Raw genomic sequence first — 22,191 nt, forward strand, 5'->3', positions numbered from 1 at the left:
ATATTGATATCGAGATTTGTCAGTTATCTTTACTCTTGCTTTTATGTGATGCACTTGAAACTTTTATTAAATATTTTGCAAAGAAAAAAAATTCTAATATGAACTGGAATAATTATGAATATATTATTATTTTTTACAAACTAAAACATAAATTGTATGTAATTAATAAAATGATATATATATATATATATATATATATATATATATAATAAAGATATAAAGTTGAATATACGAGAATTGATATTAAAGAAGTTTTTGATGAAAAATGAATCAAGTTTATATGTTATTTATTGAACTGAAAAATACCGATAATATAACTTGCACACTCAAATTTTAATTTGAAATTTGAATTGCATGTAATAATTGAAGTTTTCAGGGGCGCCACTGTCGGTTAGAATATGGACGTAAATATTGAATCAAATACACATATTCAAAATATAATTCAGATATCACTTGATTTTAAATCAAAATCAAGCAAATTGGCCATGTGTGACCTTTGTAATGAATTATGAATGAGATGGGACTAGAAGCAAGAAGAAATCACATCGCTTTACCAATATTCCGACACCCATTTGAACATAACTACACACCCAAAACAAGTGAGGAATCCACGTATATCCAGGTGAGGTTCAATGGCTCCCACTATTGATACTTAAATTGGCAATTTGACAAAAAAGAAATGGTCATTTTGAACAATTTCACATCCGATTTCTTGAGCAGTTATATTACAAGTTGTTGCTTAGAAATCACTCATCTTGTTCCCCCCGTCCTGAAGAATGTTTTGCCTTCAGTCCCACATTGTGAGTATGCTCGTCGTGGTGCAGCCTTGTTGCAAACCAATAGATTAGCAGGTGTCACTTTTCATGAATCAGATAGCTTCACCAAATCCGATGTTCCATCTCTTACATCCTTGATGCACATCTCATAGTTCCTTCCCTCATCCATTTCTGGTTTGCGACCTGTTCCATTCACGAAACAGAAGGTGATATGGTACAAATTAACAAGAAACTGCACCAAAGTGTGGTCCACCACACCTTCCATATCGCTCATGCAATAACATAGATCTCTGGAGGAAAATTCATGCATATATTAGGCCGACCAATTTGTGACTAGACCTCGTCGCCTGAATGCAGTTGTTCATATCATAAGCCATGGGGCCTAATGCAAGTCTAACAATCAACCAAAATATGAAAGGATTCTCAGCCACTGGATCATTGTGGTATACCACAAGAAATTAGCAAACGAGGAATCCAACTATGATACGGACGCCAGAAAAAGGGCACAATATGCACCATAGAATGTCCACAAGAAAATTCAAAATCAAAACCGAAAACAAAAATTGCTGCAGGTATTATGCTATGGAGCCAATTGTAACACGAACATGAGTTTCGAGTCAAATGGTTTGTGTATCAGGCAACAAATTGAGACTTGTAGCCTTTTCTCAAGGGCCACAAGTAGGAAATTCCAGAAGTTTTTGTTGGAAGAGTCTATCAGGAAACATTCGGTGTTCTTGATGTTACCCTTCTTTTCTTCCGCCAAATAAAAAAAAAAACCTCTTAGATTTTAACCACTTTTTAAACATTGATCAGCAGAGGACTTTGATGCCAGAAAAGACTGTACATAAAAGGGTCACAAACATAGATGTGGAGAATGTAAAATTGAAAAACACAACTTACCCTGAACAATGCCCATTTATCAGCTGTGAGCTGACATGAGAAAGCACCTTCCACTAAGATAATAATACCGACACAAATATATTGAATTATTCTGGGTGTCTTCATTCTCCAGAGCCATAAAAAAGTCAATAAAACTTGCATTATCCATCTTTCGAGCACTGCCGCTAAAATAGGTGCGTGTAACGAGAAGCATGAAGTACAAATAGTTTTATTTCCCTCCAAGAAACTAATAAATAAAGGGAACAATAATTAGTCAATTTATCCCCATGCATATATAGGAGAGAGGAAACCAAAGATGGTCTATGCCTCTATCGACTACCAATGTACCATCTGGGAATTAAGGAAACAATTGCTTGCTCAGTTGTACGTTCTTATCTTTATCAACAGTGAGGAAAATATAGGCAAACATCAGTTAAAGCGTTTCTAGCCAAATTATCAACAAAAATAGGGAGCTTTACGTAAAACAAACTACATAGCGACCCCCAACACAATGACACCACTAAATACAAAAACTTCCAAGAAATTTACACAAAGTATCATGTAGAATCCAAATTTATGAGTACATATTCCTGGTAAAGGAGAGTATTAACTAACAGTGCACAAGGATCATAAGTGTTGGCATTGTATAGATGGAAAATACTCAAGTTGAACCAAGTTTCCTCTGGTTATTTGAGTATCAGATGCACCAAAGGAAGTTGGTATCAAATTCTATGAGACGCATTCTTATGAATGAAGACTGCCAAACAGAATCAAAAGCTATATAACAACCCACATTAACAATCCATACGCATAGTAAGAGTTGGAGTCCTCACCCTTTAAAGTTTCATTTCCTTTAGTCTTCCTGCAGGCTGCAACTGAACTTACCACATCTCAATCCAAGATTGAAGACAGGTATAGAATCTTGGAACGGAAAGAATCATTTACTTCAATCATCAGACAGCACTAAGATCATAAAAGTCATCCTCTAGGTTGAGTCACTTATACTCTACCACCTTATCATATGCTTCCAGGGAAAACGAGCTTTCTGCAAAGCATCTGCAAAAATTTTCATTATTCCATCAGAACATGGTCACAAACACCCGTATCACCGACTTCCCATAAGAACGGTCTAAATTTATTATCATGAGTAATTATGAGTGGCATCTGCAAATTTAAGGATAAATTAGGTTCACACAATGGGGCAAAACATAACATCAGAGAGCCACGCCAAAGCTACACCACCAGGCTCTGGGGCTAGCACGGGTTGAATGGAGAGGTAATAAGATGCACCTAGTTGTGTCACAAATAGTTGTGCATTGATGTTTGCAGGCATGAGGTTGTGCCTACCAAAGACGTGATGGCCAAAACGGAATGTTATCATTGTTCTACACGGTCGAGAAGAATCAGGAAAGACTTGTGAATCCACTTGGGGATAGAGTCTATTATTGAGGTCTAACAGGGGTATCAAATTCTAAAGTGAATCCCACAAGATCGCAACTCCGGTTACGCATGCAAGAGTGCAGACTCTGAAAATTTAGTACGATAACAAGTAGATAAGAATATCAAGTCTGTGTACCTAAGTTCATGCCAAAACAAATCTGCATGCTCATGAAGAAAAGGTCGCAAGGGTGCGAGAGAATCAGATTCAACACCTACTGGCCCTCGAAAGTTGTCAGTTTTCTTCTCGTATCTTGAGATGAAAAGCGAGGTGGCAACATGTACGATGACAGTGGGATCAGGATCTTTAAGAATAGCTTGCAGTTCCCTTTGTATCCATGGTTCTATCCTCCTTAATATCATTTCTTTTGATTCAGTGCTTCCCAGAATTCGCTGCAAATTTGAAAATAGGAACATTATCCTAAGTCTAGGTACATAACAAGTATGTCTCAATTCTATGAGACACCTTATCTCCTCAGATTCCTTAATTAGTTCACATTCTCCTACTAGAAGGGACAATACCCATGTACCTCAAGTTGAAAGAGCATTTTAAGCAACTGTATAGTCACCGATACGACGTTCTTTTAACAATTAGTATGCTAGTTCTCCACAATGAATAGGACCTGACAAAAGTGTTCATTCAATCGAGCTACTTCCACTTTCAGGAAAATTGAGGACTAATGATTCTGCTTCACTCCATCAGACTTAAATTTTAACTTCACTAATGCCCTCTTTGCATATCAGAATCACTAATCAACATACAAAGTGAATAGTCCATACCAAACAAATAACATGTCATTAGCAAGTAAACCTGCATTAGACCACTCTTCGTAGGAGAAGGAACTGCCCACAACCGCTTTTCATAGATGCTGAAATAAAATCAAATGAACACACCTTTATTTTGGAGCTAATCTGAATAATCCAGTAACTGACTTTCAAGAAAATACTTAAAATATGGCATCTCTGCCAAATCAAGGAAGCAATTAAAAGTTTGGTCTTAAGCGGCAATACAATACCTGGCACGCCATTGTTTGATTCTTTCATGTATAACATCAACCCCTTCATCATTTACATGCCCAAAAGATCTTCTATTTGGCAACTGCTTATTTTGTGACAGTCTACTTGACTGTTGTCTGGAATTTCTAATTAACCTAAACAACAATTTGGTAGAGCAACTGAATCAACCATACACAAGTATGCCAACAAAAAAAGGTAAGGAAGAATAAATGAATAACAAGTGAAGAAAGTAAATAATCAGAGTAACAAAAATATAAAAAAAGCTGATCAGATATAACGAACATCATTTTCCGCATTTATATCAACTATCAAAAATTGAGAAAAAACAACAATAACTAAGAAAAAATATTTTTTTTACCTCTCAACATCAACATGGTGAACGAAAAATTCATTTTCCTCATTATTAGACGTTAGAATAGAGAAACACACTTCTTCCTTACTGTTTTGGTATAAATAGATAGCTAGTGGTAGTTACTATTTAGATTTCAGATCTCAATTCATCTTCTCTGTAAAACCTTGCACATATTCAACGGAGTTTTGCTAGCAAGTTCCATTTGATTTCATTTCTAATATGGTATCAGAGAATTAAAATTCAGCAATGGTGAAACCTAATGCATCACACGTCCAAGCTTCGAATTCTCAGAGTGGGCGAGTTGTTCTCGATGATTCGAGCAGCATATATTTTCTCCAAAATGGCGATCATCCTGGTCTCGTACTCATATCTCACTCACTAGCAAGAAACAATTACAATACCTGGAATCATGCAATGTCTATGACACTCACCGCTAAAAACAAGCTTGGTTTCGTCGATGGTAGGTTTATGCATCCTCCTCTTGAAGATTTGTTGTATGGTTCATGGATCAGATGTAATAGCATGGTGATTTCATGGCTGCTTACTGCTGCTAGACGGGAATTAGCAGACAACCTCATGCACCACACACGAAGTTTGGATCGATCTCTGTGAAAGGTTTCATCAAAGTAATGCACCTCGGATTTTTCAAATCAAAAAGCTATTAACAGGTTTATAGCAAGGTTCAATGGATGTTAGTACTTACTACACTCGTTTGAGGACATTATGGTATGAATTAAAGGATTTCCAACCAGTATCGGTGTGTAGTTGTGGTTCTATAAAGGATTGGGTGAAGTACCAAAATCAAGATTGTGTTATGCAGTTTTTGACGGGGTTGAATGAATCGTATGCTCAGATCCATGCTTAAGTTTTGATGATGGATCTGATTCGTGCCATATCGAAGATTTGTTCATTAGTGTTTCAAAAGGAACGTCAACGATCCATACACTGACATTTCTGGTTCATCATTGGATCGCACCTCACTCCTATCCCCAAATCCGAGTACTACTGCTGTAAAGGATTTTCATATGGTAAAGGTGGAAAATCATATCATATAAAATGTTCTGGATGTCACTATCCGGGTCATACCATTGATAAGTGCTACCAAGTGCATGGATATCCATCTAGTCACCCAAAATACAAACAGAAGCCACCTGCATCCAAGGTTCATGCAAATCATCTCAGGGCTGCTGAAACTCAATCAAATTCACAATCGGACTCGATCAGCAATGTACATGATTCACCAAGTCCTGAGCAATGCAAGCAGCTCCTTGCCTTCTTGAGTACTCAACCACAGCTTGGCTATGGCACCACAATGGATTCCAAACAGCTTGAACCATCTGCATCTTGCCTCAGTGGTATTTCTTCATTATCCCTTTGTGATTCATCCATTCTAAATAATCATTGGGTTCTTGAAACAGGGGGCAACACATCATATTTGTTGTTCTCTGGCATATTTCCAATCGTACAAAGCCACAAATTCCACTGTCACGCTACCTAACAATTCTACAGTGGCAGCAACACATATAAGATCTGTGTTCCTATCTCCTGACTTGGTGCTAGAGAATGTCCTCTTTGTTCATCAGTTTCATTTCAATCTTATTTCCATCAGCTCTTTGACCGAGCATCTAAAATGTTATGTGTCTTTTTCTTCTGATTCTTGTATCATTCAAGACATCATCAAGGACAGGAGGATTGGGATGGGTAGTCGTGTAGGTAACCTTTATGTTCTGAAAAACTCCAGCATACTCCCTGCGATTTGTAATGTTTTTCTTCCTCAAAGCAAATTGTGGCACTATAGAATGGGGCATCCATCTTTACCTAGATTATTTGTGCTAGGAACTTTACTTCAAAGCAATTCAATAAATCAAAATGATATTTTTGATTGCTTTATTTGTCATTTAGCTAATCAAAAGAGATTGTCATTTACTTCCAACCATCTAACTTGTGATACTCCTTTTGTATTGATTCACAATGATGTTTAGGGTCCCTTTCACTCTTTGAGTGTTGAAGGATACAAGTACTTTAATACCATTGTTGATAACCATACACGTTACACTTGGGTTTATTTGATGAAAACAAAGTCTGATGTTTTAGGAATTTTTCCTGAGTTTTGCAAACTGGTGCAGACTCAATTTGGTTCCAAGGTCAAAGATGTTTGATCTGACAATGCCCCGGAATTTAATTTTTCCACCTAAGTCCGAGGGGATTGTGTCCTATCATTCTGGCGTTGAACGACCACAACAAAACTCTATCGTGGAATGTAAACATCAACACATCTTGAATGTAGCCCGAGCTTCGTTGTTTCATAAATGTTCCTTTGGTCTATTGGAGTGATTGTGTGCTAACTGCAGTGTATCTTATCAACCGGACCCCTTCTTCCCGCATTTCCAACAAAAGTCCTTTTGAGTTATTGTTCAAGAAACTCCCTTCTTATCTCCGCCTTAAATCAATTGGGTGCCTTTGTTATGGTTCCACTCTTTTGAGTCAACGTTCTAAATTTTCTCCCCGAGCCACCAAGTCCGTATTCCTTGGATATCCTCCAGGTTATATGACTAATAAACTTCTCAACATTGATACTAATGAAGTTTATATATCTCAGGATGTGTTTTTCATGAACAAATCTTCCTTTTCGCAGATCAATCTGCTCCTCCTGATTCTTCTTTGCATTTCTTTTCTGAAAATGTTTTTCCTGCCCATATTGATTTGTCATTAACGTCTCTTGGTTCTTCTTCCGACCAACTTCCCCAAACTCGTTCCAAAAGAGTATCCACCAAGCCTAGCCACTAACGTGACTATCATTGCTATGCTACTTCCTCGTCATCAACCAATCCATCTACTGTCCACCCCCTATCTTCAGTCCTTAGCACCTATAGACTATCTACTCCTTATCGAATTTTTATCAACAACATTTTCTCCATTCATGAGCCTCACGCCCTTTCTCAGGTTGTTCAACATCCGGAGTGGCATCAGGCCATGTCTGATGAGTTGCGTGCTTTAGAGAGCAATGATACTTGGTTCTTTACATCCGGGAAGCAGTGGTTTTAAGTGGGTCTACAAAGACAAGTTTCTGGCGGATGGGACTCTAGAACGATATAAAGCACGGTTAGTAGCAAAAAGGTATACTCAACAAGAAGGTGTGGATTACTTTGAAACTTTTTCACCAGTTGCAAAGTTAGTCATTGTTCGAACTTTGCTAGCGTTTGCCGCTGTTCGAGGATGGTCTTTGATGCTGTTTGTAAGCTACAAAAATCTCTTTACGGACTCAAACAAACTTCTCGACAATGGTTAGCTAAGTTTTCTTCCAACCTGCTCAAGTTTGGTTTTGTTCAATCCCATGCGGACAATTCATTGTTTGTTCGCACACATGGTGACATGTTTTTGGCCCTATTAGTCTGTGTGGATTATATAGTAATTGTAACAAATGATACAACTGAAGCTGAGAGTTTGAAAGCCTTCCTGAACATGCAATTCAAGCTAAAAGACTTGGGTGACTTGAAGTACTTCTTGGGCATTGAGGTCATATATATATATATATATGTGTGTGTGTGTGTGTGTGTGTGTGTGTGCGCGTGTGTGTAACGCCATTATGCTCTTCAATTGCTCACTAAAGCCGGTCTTATTGGGAGTAAACCACGAACTACTCCCATGGATGCTAATTCAAAACTTAGTCATGATGGTGAGTTGTTAACAGATCCCTCCGTGTATCGTAAGCTCGTGGAAAAGCTACTTATCACCCATCCAAATTTGGTTTATTCAGTAAACAAGTTAACCAGTTTGTTTCTGCCCCAAGATCTACTCATTTACAATCTCTATATTCTATTTTGAGATATGTCAAGGGAACGGCGGGACAGGGCCTGTTTTAAAGCTCCAAGTCTGAAGTCAGATTGCATGTGTTTCGGATTCTGATTGGGCTGCTTGTCCAGATTCACGTCGATCAGTTTCTGGAAGTTGTGTGATGCTTGGCAGCTCGTTAGTTTCATGGAAATCAAAGAAGCAACATACCGTATCAAAATCGTCCGCTGAAGCCGAGTACAGATCCATGGCAAATGCCACTTGTGAAGCAGTATGGATGATTTCCTTGCTCAAAGACCTGCGCAGTATTGTTGACACACCGTTGACACTATTTTGCGACAATCAAGCTGCCATTCATATAGCATCCAACCCTGTGTTCCATGAACGCACAAAGCATATTGAAATTGACTGTCACGTTCATCAAAGCTCTACATGTTGCCTCGCAGTTACAACTTGGAGATTTGTTCACTAAAGCACTCCTTCCAGCTAGATTTCAAGCACTGTTGGTCAAGATGGGAATTGAAAACATACATTCCCCATCTTGAGGGGGAATATTAGACGTTAAAATAGAGAAACGCTTCTTCCTTACTGTTTGGTATAAATAGATAGCAAATTGTAGTTACTATTTAGATTTCAGATCTCAATTCATCTTCTCTGTAAACCCTTGCACACATTCAATGGAGTTTTTCTTGCAAGTTCCATTTGATTTCATTTCTAATACTCATAGTTGCTAAACAACCAGATAAAAATTCCTCAGGCACAAAAACTAAAATAATGGAGCTCTATAAAATTGGTTTCCTAAAGCCCCTGGAATTTTCCCCTCATCAATATCTAAAAAAAGTACTAAGAATGTTAACAAAGCTTGGACGATTCGCATCAACAAATCAAAAAAGAACCTTTGCAGTTGGAAAAATTCAGATCTCCGTCTCCGTGACAAGCCATCCCGTCGATCGCGATAGGTTGAATGGACCGCTTCTCCGCTTCCCAAAGGCAATAGTCTCTGTTCGCCGAACGTGTTGTTATGAAAGTTGATTTTACAGAACCAATAACTGAAACGCGCGTTGCAGAGAGGGCAGCTGCGTTTCAATTCGCTCCATCTAGAGATGCACCCGATACAGTAGGCGTGCATGCACCGGAGAACGACCGCGGATCGAATTTCCACTTGGCATAGGCAAATCGGACAGGATTTTCCTAAAACTGCGTCGGCGATTCGCTTCAGAATCGATTTCCTGCTGCGAGGATGCATCGTGTCAATGGAAATTTGGGCGATTTTCCATTCTTCGTTATCTAGTTGATTTAGAGGGCTTTTGGGGTTTTTTTATCATTAATTTAAAAATTAAAAAAAATTCAAAAATAATTAAAAAAAATTATTTTCTAGGAATTAATTAAACAACAAAGCATTTTACCGAGATCCCATTGAATCATAAATTCATAAAAAATACTCATAAACGCCTTAAACACCATTTCTCGGCTAAGCAGGCTGAAGTGCTATAACATGAATTTATTTTTCCTGGTTAAACTCGAACCTTGTGTTTACCATTTCCTGGTTCATCTTTTTACCTTATGTTCTAAACAAAAACTCTTATATTACGTTAAATTCTAAAAATTTAGAATACTTGGCTAAATGTTTCCCCAAGTATTAAAAAACTCTTTTCTGAACATTGGATAGATGGAAAATCTCTATCTCTATTCTTTATGGAATTTGGAATTTCATTGATCTGGAGATGACAACCAGAATTTGTTTATACTGATGAAGGTATCTCTTGCCTATGGAGAGTTAGCACTACTAAATTTTGGGATAAATTATGAAGAGAAGATCCAGCAACTGGAAAGCTTTATGGCTCTGAAACTCTTCATCAAATGAAGGAAAAAAATTCAACAAGAAAAGGAAAAAGCCTCTATGAGTCCTTTCAAGATTCTGACTCATAAATATTCTGAGATATATTCGAAATTCTGAAGGGGCATTTTTAAGGTCAAATAGCATAATTGTCCATTCATAATGTCCTATTGAAACATTAAAAGTAGTTTTATATATATCAGATTCTTTTATTTGAATATGCCAAAATCCTGATTTTAAATCAAAATTTGATAATATAATTGCATGCACTAATCTATCTAATAAATCTTTTTTATTAGGAATAGGATGCCTAATCCATTTTAAAACCTTATTAAGGGGTTTATAATTTATTACTAATCTGGGAACTCCTCTTTCCTGTTAAGAATATTTATTAACATAAAAAGCAGTACATGACCAAGAGATTGGGAAGGTTTTATTAAATATTTTTCTAGTAATGAATGAATTTCATTCTTGCATCATTCTAAATATTCACAATTCATTTGACAAGGACGAGCCTTGGTAGGAATATGTTTTCATCAAAATTCTCTTCATATGAAAGAGAGATAATATGCTTCTTACGATTCCAAAAAACATTTGGGAGATCATTACATATTTCTAATGAAAATTTATTATAAATAATTTTAATTTTTTCGTGTAATTTAGGATTTTGTAATTTATCATCTATAATTAGAATTTTACTTCTTCTTTTAAGAAATTTATTTGAAAAGTTTTTTTTTTCAATCTTTTCTAGTAATCCATTTAACTATGAACATGTTTAGTTATGAACTAAAAGAAATAGGATTACCTTGAAAAGTTCCTATAATACCCGTTTCATCAACATATATTAAAGGATAAATTTGATAAATAAAAGGGAGACCAAGTATAAGTTGGCTAGAAATATCTTTTGCTAGTAAAAAACTTGTTTGAATACAGTTTTTATTTTTGCAAATATAAACTTTTGGTAATTTATAATTTATTTCTAAAGGTTCTCCTCCTGCATGAGAGAGAGAATGAGTAGTTTTATGAAAATATTTCGTAGGAATTAATCTTTCCTGTATAACATTTAAATCTGCACCACTATCAATCATAGCAACGAAAATTTTCTTATAAGAATTATTAATTAATAAAGTAATATTAGTATACCATTTTTTAGATATTATCATACTTAAAACAGATAAATGTTTTTTTATTGGTATCAATATCAGGAAATGAAATATTGAATATTTTCAAAATTTCCAGAATTATTGTTATTATTATTTTTAATAACTGAAATGCGATAATTTAAACTATTAATGTTATGTTGTAAAATTTTTACTTGCTCTTTAAGATTTTCTATTTATTTTACTAAATCATGTATAGTAATTGAATTTTGTTGATTATACTTATTCTGTAAAAGATTTTTAGCTTCTTTCATAGAATATGCTTGTTTGTGGGGACCCGGACGCTAATCATGTTCTTAATCATCATTGGGACTAATTAATCAATTATAATAAACAGGGTCTAATTTTTTTTTTAAATAATGCGGAACGTAGTGACATAAAACATATATACATCTCAGTATATAAAAGTACTAGTCTTGTACCACATACATTTATTCAAATAAGGTTTAACATCTAATGTCAAGTGTCCAAACCCTATCTCTAATCCAAGTCCGGAGCCTCCACTCTAATCACGATCTCTCCTCATCTCCTGGACCCTGAATCTGTCCCACCTGTTGTCAACTACACATACAAACAAGACAACAGCCGGATAATTCCGGTGAGAATATAATCTCAGTATAAATCAACGAAACATGCAATCATATGATAAACATAAAAGCATGGACATATAACAGCAATAGATATCAAAAGCTGAAACATAATCAATATCAAACTGTCGACAATGTTCGTGACTCCACGACTCAGACTAGACTCAGTCCTAGCCTAGGGATCCCGGTTTCCAGACATTGGCATTCCATATCAACCAACAGTAATAGAAAAGACTCCAGTTCTATCCACGTCGATATAGCATCGATCACCAGTAATAGAAGAAGCTCTGTTTCTATCCACATCGACATAGTATCGATCACCAGTAATAGAAGAAACTCCGATTCTATCCACATCGATATAACATCGATCAACAGTAATAGAAGAAGTTATAATTTTATCCACATCGATACAGTAACGATCACCAGTAATAGAAGGAGCTATAATTCTATCCACATCGATAGTCAATTACCCGGTGACAGACTATGGTACTACCGTCAATACACTATCTCATGACATCGTGCAATGTGTCCGTGGCGATCCCACCACTAACGGCACTTCTGTCATAAGATTACTCCTCTAATACCTGTTAATAATAAATCAAGAGAACAAGTACATCAATCAAATTAATGCAAATATCAATGCAATAAAATAAAGTATGTGATTTAGGGAAACTCAAGTCTAAACCGACTCAAGTCGATCTCCCAATACACATTGACTTATACCTTTCGTTTGTAGTTTCGGTCTGAAGCAATATCGGTTCTGAACTCAAGACTGTCTCTGTAAATCTGAAACGATATATCGGGAATCATAATATCAATATTCCATTCTCAATTTAACACTGAATCTGATTAATCTGGATTTAATTCGAATCAACGGTATAACGGTACAATTTCAATATCCCCGTCAATACGACACCACCAGATAACAGTTACAATCCATAACCAATATCCAATCACGATTCAAATCTGTCCGGTATAACTCAATATACCCTAAAAATTTATAACAATTCCATAATCAGTCTGTTTCTAAATCTGACTTCGATTCTATGATGCCTAACATGTCCAGAACATCATATATGAATCCTATTCAATTCTGACAATAGCATAATTTCAAAGCATGTCAAAATGTAGCAAAACTTACGTCCAGTTGTAGCCTACGTTGATATGAACACAGTACTGCAATCAGATTCAAAATCAGACGGACGGATTTTTCACAAAAGGTGTAAGGATTTTTCACAACTTTCCCCTGACCCTTTCTCGATTTTCTTCTGAAGGAACGAAGGAATTGCATTGTATATATATATGTATACACACCAACGTACATGCAGCAAGGCAAATGGCGCACCCTTCACGCAACACGTCTCGCGCATATGCGTGACCTTCTTCCGCGCATATGCGCGAGGCAATATAGCTTGGCGCGTGTGTACACGGCATCTCGCGCATCTGCGCACACCTCTTCCGCGCATATGCGCGAGGAATTCTTCACAACTCTCGGGTTGTCTCGCGCACATGCGCGGATACACGTCGCGCATTGCGCGAGGCTCTCTGGATGTTTCGCGCATATGCGCCCGGCAGGTCGCGCATATGCGCGAGAGCTCTTCCTCGCACATACATCTTTTTTACACGTTATCTCGAATCGTGTCTCGATTAATCCTTTCATAATCATATCAAATTATAAATCAATAATTACAGATTACTAGGATTAAATTTCCGGGCATTACATTTCTCCCCCCCTAAGATATGATTTCGTCCCCGAAATCACAGATAGTCAAATCATCTCATTAAGAAGAAATGTAAATAAAGTCGAATAAAAATTTACATCAGTGAAATAATGCTGGGAATTCTTGTCTCATATCCGATTCAGTCTCCCAAGTGGCTTCTTCAATGCCATGATGAGTCCATTGCACTTTCACAAGAGGAATCGTCTTTGTTCTGAGCTGTTTTTCTTTACGATCGATAATCCGAATCGGTTTCTCGACATAACTCAATGTCTCATCCAACTCGGTCTCGTCGGGTTGAATGACATATGAATCATCAGGGAGATATTTCCGCAGCATCGATACATGAAAAACATCATGTATTCAAGATAAAGAAGGCGGCAATGCTAATCGATAGGCACGATCTCTTATCTTTTCAAGAATCTCATAAGGACCGACGTATCGTAGAGACAACTTCCCTTTCTTCCCAAATCGGACAACACCCCTGAAAGGAGAAATCTTCAGGAACACTCGGTCTCCTGCCTCAAATACCAACGGTCGTCGCCGAAGGTTGGCATATTTGGCTTGTCTGTCTTGGGCTGCCTTCATTTTTTTCTGAATTAATTTCACTTTTTCAGTCATATCTCTGATCATATCAGGTCCAGTCTCAGGAACGTCAGAGATATCATCCCAATATAAAGGGGATCTGCATTTCCTTCCGTATAACGCTTCGAATGGTGCCATCTCAATACTCGTTTGATAGCTATTGTTGTACGAAAATTCGTAAAGTGGCAATGGATCTTGCCAGTTAGTGCTAAAATCAAGCACTACAGCTCTCAGCATATCTTCCAATGTCTGAATCGTCCGTTCTGACTGTCCGTCGGTCTGTGGATGATATGCGGTACTCAGATGTAACTTAGTACCTGGAGCTTGCTGCAGACTCTGAAAGAAGTGCGAAGTAAACCGAGGATCACGGTCGGAGACAATCGACTTCGGCACTCCGTGCAGTTTAACAACTTCCTTGATATAGATATCTGCCATTTGGTCATACCTGTACGTCATTTTGTATGGAATAAAACATGCAGATTTGGTCAATCGATCGATCACAACCCAAATCGCATCACAACCTTTGGAGGATCTCGGTAACTGCGTCACAAAATCCATGGAAATGTGATCCCATTTCCATTCAGGAATGGACAAACTCTGTAACAGTCTTCCAGGTTTCTTTCTTTCAGCCTTCACCTGTTGGCAGTTTAGACACTTTGCTACAAGTTCAGTAACATCAGATTTCATTTGTTTCCACCAATACTGTGTCTTTAAATCATTGTACATTTTCCTGCCACCAGGATGAATGCTAAAACGACTGTTGTGCGCTTCTGACAGTATTCGATGTCTTAAATCCGAAACATTCGGCACAACAAGGTGATTATTCACATACAAAATGCCATTTTGCACCTGATATTCCGATCGATGTCCCGCTTTAACCATAGCAATCGACTTCTGTATATTCTGATCACCTTCCTGAGCTGCTTTAATTCTCAACATCAGCTCTGGTTTAGCTTGAATAGTATATAATCTCATAGGTCTCCGATCTGTCTCAAATACTAATCCAGACAAACAGCATTCCTCAATCAAATTTGAGACACCTATCGTCGATAAGGATAAAGAACATACCTTTCGACTCAGTGCATCGGCTGCTGCATTAGATTTCCCCGGATAGTATTTGATTTCACAATCAAAATCTCTCAATAAATCAAGCCATCTTCGCTGTCTCATATTCAACTCTGACTGTGAAAACAAATATTTCAAGCTTTTATGATCAGAATAGATTTCGAATTTCTCACCGTAGAGGTAATGTCGCCATATCTTCAGGGCAAAGACTATGGCTGCCAATTCAAGATCATGAATTGGGTAACGAGTTTCATGTGGTTTCAGCTGTCTCGAGGCATATGCAATGACATGCCCTCGCTGCATCGGTATACACCCCAATCCTCGATGAGATGCATCACAATAAACCACAAAATCATCAGTACTGGATGGAATAGTCAACACAGGCGCACTGGTTAATCTCTTCTTCAACTCGAGAAAACTGGTCTCACATTCCTCAGACCAAGAAAACGGAGCATTTTTCTGAGTCAACTGTGTAATTGGTTTGGTAATACTCGAGAAATATTTAATGAATCGGCGATAATATCCTGCCCAACCCATAAAACTACATATTTCTGGTACAGATGTCGGTCTCGGCCACGAGATCACTGCCTCAACCTTACTGGGATCAACTGATATCCCGTCTCCGGATATAATATGACCCAGAAATACAACCTGTTTCGACCAGAACTCACATTTCGACAATTTAGCATACAGTTTCTACGCCCTCAAAATTCGCAACACAGTTCTCAGATGATTAACATGTTCGATCATATTCTTTGAATAAATCAATATATCATCAATGAATACGATAACAAAATCATCCAACTATTTCTGAAAGACGCGGTTCATCAATCCCATAAATACCGCCGGTGCATTCGTCAAACCAAATGGCATGACAATAAACTCATAATATCCATACCTGGTTCTGAATGCTGTCTTTGGGATATCAGAATCCCTGACTCTCAATTGATGGTATCCAGATCTCAAATCGATCTTGGAATACACCGAAGAACCCTGCAACTGATCAAATAAATCATCAATACTAGGCAATGGATATTTATTCTTTACCGTTGCCTTGTTCAGTTGCCGGTAGTCGTTACAAAGTCTCATCGACCCATCTTTCTTCCTCACGAACAGTATTGGAGCACCCCAAGGAGATACACTCGGTCTGATATACCCCTTGGCCAGTAAATCCTTCAACTGTTCTTTCAACTCTTTCAACTCGATCGGTGCCATTTGGTATGGAGCTCTCGAAATCGGAACCGTTCCTGGCATCAATTCAATGCTGAAGTCTATCTCTCTAATCGGAGGCAATCCAAGAATCTCATCTGGAAAGACATCAGCAAACTCACACACCACTGGCAAGTCCGCCAATGATGGGCTCGACTTCAGTAAATCAACTGAATATACCAGGAATCCATCCGCTCTTTTCTGCAACAATCGAGTCATATTCATAGCAGATATCAAAGGAATTCTGGCACGAGAACCCTTACCATAAAATTTCCACTCCTCAGCCATCTCAGGTCTGAATCGAACAATTTTGTGGAAACAATCGACTGTAGCCATGTACTTGGTCAACGTATCGATATCGATAATACAATCAAAATCAGATATCCCAAGCACAATACAGTCCAACTCAATCTCATGCCCATCATACTAGAGTGTACTAGATTTAACAGATTTCACTGACATCAAACCTGTCCCTAACGGAGAAGAAACTGACACTACTGCAGACAATGACTCAATAGGTAACGCATGACTCAATGCAAACCTCTCAGAAATAAAAGTATGTGATGCACCAGTATCAATCAATACATATGCAGGATAACCAGAAATAAAACAGTTACTTGCCACGACATCATCAGGTGCATCATGTGCCTGCTCCTTAGTCAAAGCAAATAATCGGGCCTGCTGTCTAGGAGGCTGGCTCGGTGTATGGCTCCCTCCTCGCCTCTGCTGTGACTGAGTAGACGGTGCTGGCTGAAAGGAATGAATGGCAGAAGATCGTCTTCCTGTCTGAGCCACCGATCCAGATGACTCAGCGGCCTGGGATCCCTGAGCACCTCTCTGGGGACACACTCGGGCAAAGTGACCTTGTTGTTGGCAAATGCGGCAGTTGCCGAACACTCCTCGACACTGTTCGGTGGAATGCTTCCCTCCACAAGTGCTACAGTAGGGTCCTGTATAACTTTGGTCCTGACCAGTCTGTCTAGAGCCACTCGAACTGGATGAGCTACTTCCAGCTTTCTTGAATTTCTTTCCCTTAGCTTTCAGGAAATCTTTCTTTCCACTACCACTGCCGCTCTCAAATCAGGGAGCTGGTGGAGGCAGCTGTGATCTCGGTGCTGAAGGCACAAACAAAGCCTCTCTCTGTCTCATTAAACCGGCTTCGGCTCCCTTGGCTCGGTTCAAGGCAACGGTGAAATTGTTTGGCCTCCCGGTATTCACCAAGGTAAAGATTTCAGGATTTAGGCCATTTATAAACTGGTCTGCAACGGCCTCATCATGCTCAGCCACATGAGGAGCAAATCGGAGAGTAGAGAACTTGGCCACGTATTCCTCAATATTTAGTTGGCCCTGTCTCAAGTTGGCGAACTCGGCTCCCTTGTCCTTCCTATATGAAACTGGAAAGAACCGTAGATAAAATTCAGTTCTAAACACATTCCAGGTTATGGTCGTACCTCGTTGTTCCAATGCCCGTTTTGTCGTGATCCACCAAATTTTTGGCAACGTCATGCAGCTGGTGTCCGATCAGTTTCACCCTCTTCTCATCAGTATACTCCAAAGATTCAAACATCATTTCAATATCGTCCAACCAACTCTCACATTCCACGGAATTCTCCGTACCCTTCAAATTCGGTGAACGGAATGACTGAAATCTTTTCAACAATTTCTCCATGGGAGTAGCTGTCACATCCATCGGAGGATTTGAAGTACTACCCTGTTCAGGTACTTTCTTGGAGGCATATCTGATAATCGAAGAGGTTAGTAATTCCAACTACCACATATCAGTTTCAATCTTCCTCGGATCATCTTACAGCTGATCCATTCCAAATAATACACAATACCATATCAAAATCAGATATTCAGGCAACATGTATTAAAACAGGAATTCATGCTAGCAATCACAAGCAGGAAAGAAAACCTCAATCTACCCCGCTCACTAGCTCCTATATCAGTCTCAAGGATCTATCGCTCTGATACCACCTGTTGTGGGGACCGGACGCTAATCATGTTCTTAATCATCATTGGGACTAATTAATCAATTATAATAAACAGGGTCGAATTTTTTTTTAAATAATGCGGAACGTAGTGACATAAAACATATATACATCTCAGTATATAAAAGTACTAGTCTTGTACCACATACATTTATTCAAATAAGGTTTAACATCTAATGTCAAGTGTCCAAACCCTATCTCTAATCTAAGTCCGGAGCCTCCACTCTAATCACGATCTCTCCTCATCTCCAGGACCCTGAATCTGTCCCACCTGTTGTCAAGTACACATACAAACAAGACAACAGCCGGATAATTCCGGTGAGAATATAATCCCAGTATAAATCAGCGAACCATGCAATCATATGATAAACATAAAAGCATGGACAGATAACAGCAATATATATCAAAAGCTGAAACATAATCAATATCAAACTGTCGACAATGTTCGTGACTCCACGACTCAGACTAGACTCAGTCCTAGCCTAGGGATCCAGGTTTCCAGACATTGGCATTCCATATCAACCAAAAGTAATAGAAAAGACTCCAGTTCTATCCACGTCGATATAGCATCGATCACCAGTAATAGAAAAAGCTCTGTTTCTATCCACATCGGCATAGTATCGATCACCAGTAATAGAAGAAACTCCGATTCTATCAACATCGATATAACATCGATCAACAGTAATAGAAGAAGTTATAATTCTATCCACATCGATACAGTACCGATCACCAGTAATAGAAGGAGATATAATTCTATCCACATCGATAGCCAATTATCCGGTGACTGTAGTGACCCGTTCCAGAATCACCTACTAATGAAGAACTAAGCATGCACTTAACTTAATTAATAATAATCAGAGATAACAGCGGAAAACTGACACCAAACGATAGTTATACAACCCAATCGAAAATCCAGAACAACTCAACTAAACTGAAATATACGGTACAACCATATCGAATCAAAAAGATACCGAAGAACTAAACCAACCAGCTACTCAACGTCCTCCTCCTCCTCCTCCTGAGCTGTCCAACCTGAGGCCTGCCCCGAGGGAATGGGGTGTCCAAGATAAACAAAACCGAGGACGTGAGCGATAAGAACGCCCAGTACAAAAGCATGAGTATACAAACCTATATGAAATGCACATGCTATGATATGATACCAGGGTAGTCAAGAAACAGGAGTAACAAAGGATCTCAAAATGCTCAGTCTAGAGGCGCCAAGTGGATAGTGCCGCGCGGTACTCCTCTGGGTCACTGCATCCACTACAAGAACAGACGTGGACCTAAAATGTCCCGGATCACCGAAGCCCTCCCGACCCGTCGGCCACTGTGTACTCTCGGTGTCCATGCGTCCACAAGACAAGACAGGGCTGAGCGGCCCCACAAGATATAGCTTATCTCGAAAGAGATACAGCTCAACAGTAAAGGCTATCTCGAAGGAGATACGGCTCAACATGAAATGCAACATGCATCATAAAACGTGACATAATAGCATGCATCATATGACATATATCAATGCACCACATAATCATGCAACACATATAAGGATGTATACTCGACCAGGATATCTCGGATAGTACTTTCGTACCTCTATCTCAGCAAGCCTAGCCTTACGCAACACCGCTAATCAGGTCTAGAACAAGCCTACGCATCAAAAGCATACCCAATGAACAATACTACCATGCTAGACTAGCAAAACCAGTACTACCAAAGGTTTAGGGTTTACCTTCGTCCGTCGACAGCCCTTTGATGTCGATTGCCTCGTAACTCAGGCGTCGCTACGCTACCAATCCTGGCAGCTCTTGGCTATCGCTCGACCAACAACTAACCCTAGAAACCTTCCAAACCTCTCAACTAGGAGACACAACTTCAAGAATTTGCAATCCAAAATGAGGAATTCCGAGCACTATTTATAGGCTATGTTCGGATCCACCGAACACACTTCGGAACGTCCGAACTCCTACGTGTCCATCGGCTCTTGACACCTCATGATCGGATCAACCGAACCTACACTTCGGATCATCCGAACTTGCATGCAAACTGACGTGTCGATCAACTCTTGACACCTCATGATCGGATCCACCGAACCCACTTCGGATCGTCCGAACTCTTCGGTGCTACCGAACCATCTTCGGTCCGTCCGATCATGACCATGGTCAAAATTACACATTAAACCTTCTTAATTACCATTAATCCGTTAATTACCCAATTTGGAATTCAGGCTACTACATTCTCCCCCCCTTAAAAAGATTTCGTCCTCGAAATCAAGTTTAGAGGATGAACAAAAAGGAGTAACAACCTTGTTATTATATCTCAATTGTTGCTAAACACAACTGATATTTAGATTACAACGGAAAACACACACACATCCATATTACAACCATAGTACAACTCAAAAGAGCTCTGGATGCTCCGAACGCATACGACTCTCTAGCTCCCAAGTGGCTTCTTCAGTGCCTCTGCGCTGCCACTGAACTAAGACAAGAGGAATGATCTTATTCCGCAATACCTTGTCTTTGCGATCGAGAATCCGCACTGGTCGTTCCACGTAAGACAAATCCGAATTTAGTTGAACTTCAGAGGGATGCAAGATGTGAGACTCATCTGCTACATATCGTCTCAACAAAGATACGTGGAACACATCATGAATCCCAGACAGATACGGAGGTAATGCTAATCTGTAAGCCAAATCTCCCACACATTCCAGAATCTCAAAAGGACCAATAAATCTCGGAGATAGCTTACCCTTGAGACCAAATCTCAAAATCCTGCGAAAAGGCGAAACTCGGAGAAACACTTTCTCACCTGGCTGAAAATAAAGAGGTCGCCGCTTGGTGTTCGCATAACTAGCCTGTCGATCCTGAGCGATCTTAATCCGCTTCTTGATTACTGCAACCTTATCAATAGCCTGCTGGACTAACTCCGGTCCCTCAACATGTCGTTCCCCAACTTCATCCCAAAATAATGGAGTACGACAACGTCGCCCATACAATGCCTCAAATGGTGCCATACCAATACTACGATGATAGCTGTTGTTGTACGCGAACTCAATCAAAGGCAAATGATCCTGCCAAGCGGTTCCGAAATCCATCACACAAGCTCGCATCATATCCTCAAGTGTACGGATAGTCCTCTCCGTCTGACCGTCGGTCTCTGGATGATAAGCTGTACTCAAACTTAATGAAGTGCCCAATGCTGCCTGGAAACTACCCCAAAATCGTGAGGCAAAACGAGGATCTCTGTCACTAACAATACTGACTGGCACCCCATGAAAACGTACAATCTCTTGAATGTACAATCGAGCCATACGATCGAAAGTGAAATCACGGTTATATGGCAGAAAATGAGCAGACTTGGTGAGTCGATCCACCACTACCCAAATAGCATCACTATTCCTCGAAGACAATGGTAAGTGAGTAATGAAGTCCATCGCGATATGCTCCCACTTCCATTCAGGAATAGGTAAGTTCAGCAATAATCCTCCTGGTCGACGGTGCTCTGTCTTAACCTGCTGACAAACAAGACACTTGGAAACAAACTGATAAACGCTGCGCTTCATCCCTTTCCACCAAAATCGTGTCCTCAAATCTTTATACATCTTGTTGCTTCCTGGATGGACACTCAACTTGCTTCGATGGGCCTGAGATAAAATCTCTTCCCTCAAAGTATCATCTTCTGGTACTACAACCCGATTAGACAAACACAGAAGACCATTAGACTGATAATGGAAATTACTATCTCCACCAGCCAACCGAGCTAATCTCTGAGTCTTGAGATCAGACATCT

The 22,191-nt window shown here is 39.1% G+C and overlaps 1 protein-coding gene and 1 non-coding gene across 13 annotated transcripts; both read right to left on the bottom strand.

The window, feature by feature from the left end:
* Positions 1-426: 426 nt before the first annotated feature.
* Positions 427-9,548, bottom strand: LOC140811532 (uncharacterized). Of its 12 annotated transcripts, none has more exons than XR_012113481.1 (7): positions 9,150-9,548; positions 4,109-4,243; positions 3,904-3,961; positions 3,232-3,485; positions 2,489-2,711; positions 1,684-1,902; positions 431-959 (listed from the first exon to the last, which is right to left on the bottom strand). XR_012113481.1 is itself a non-coding variant. In XM_073169469.1 (5 exons), the coding sequence occupies exons 1-5, from the start codon at positions 9,497-9,499 to the stop codon at positions 2,651-2,653; spliced, it is 858 nt and encodes a 285-aa protein (XP_073025570.1). In that variant the 5' UTR covers positions 9,500-9,548; the 3' UTR covers positions 427-2,650. The 12 variants fall into 12 exon arrangements, 1 of the variants encoding a protein (XP_073025570.1); XR_012113485.1 differs by having other exon boundaries at positions 432-959; positions 1,684-1,782; XR_012113483.1 differs by having other exon boundaries at positions 432-959; positions 1,677-1,782.
* LOC140813408 (small nucleolar RNA snoR104) lies at positions 1,403-1,522 on the bottom strand. The gene has a single exon (XR_012113942.1). It is a non-coding gene; the product is annotated as a small nucleolar RNA snoR104 (small nucleolar RNA).
* Positions 9,549-22,191: the final 12,643 nt, after the last annotated feature.

The sequence above is a fragment of the Primulina eburnea genome, chromosome 14, assembly GCF_022965805.1.
Source record: "Primulina eburnea isolate SZY01 chromosome 14, ASM2296580v1, whole genome shotgun sequence".
NCBI lineage: Eukaryota > Viridiplantae > Streptophyta > Magnoliopsida > Lamiales > Gesneriaceae > Primulina > Primulina eburnea.

Bases quoted from the DNA above. Each gene is read 5' to 3' on its own strand.
- LOC140811532 (XM_073169469.1), bottom strand. From the start codon at position 9,499: ATGCATCCTCGCAGCAGGAAATCGATTCTGAAGCGAATCGCCGACGCA. The intron at 3,962-4,108 runs GTATTGTATTGC...ATTTTATTTCAG, and splicing joins ATCAAACAATGGCGTGCCAG to CATCTATGAAAAGCGGTTGT. The intron at 2,712-3,231 runs GTACACAGACTT...AAATTTTTGCAG, and splicing joins TTGTTTTGGCATGAACTTAG to ATGCTTTGCAGAAAGCTCGT.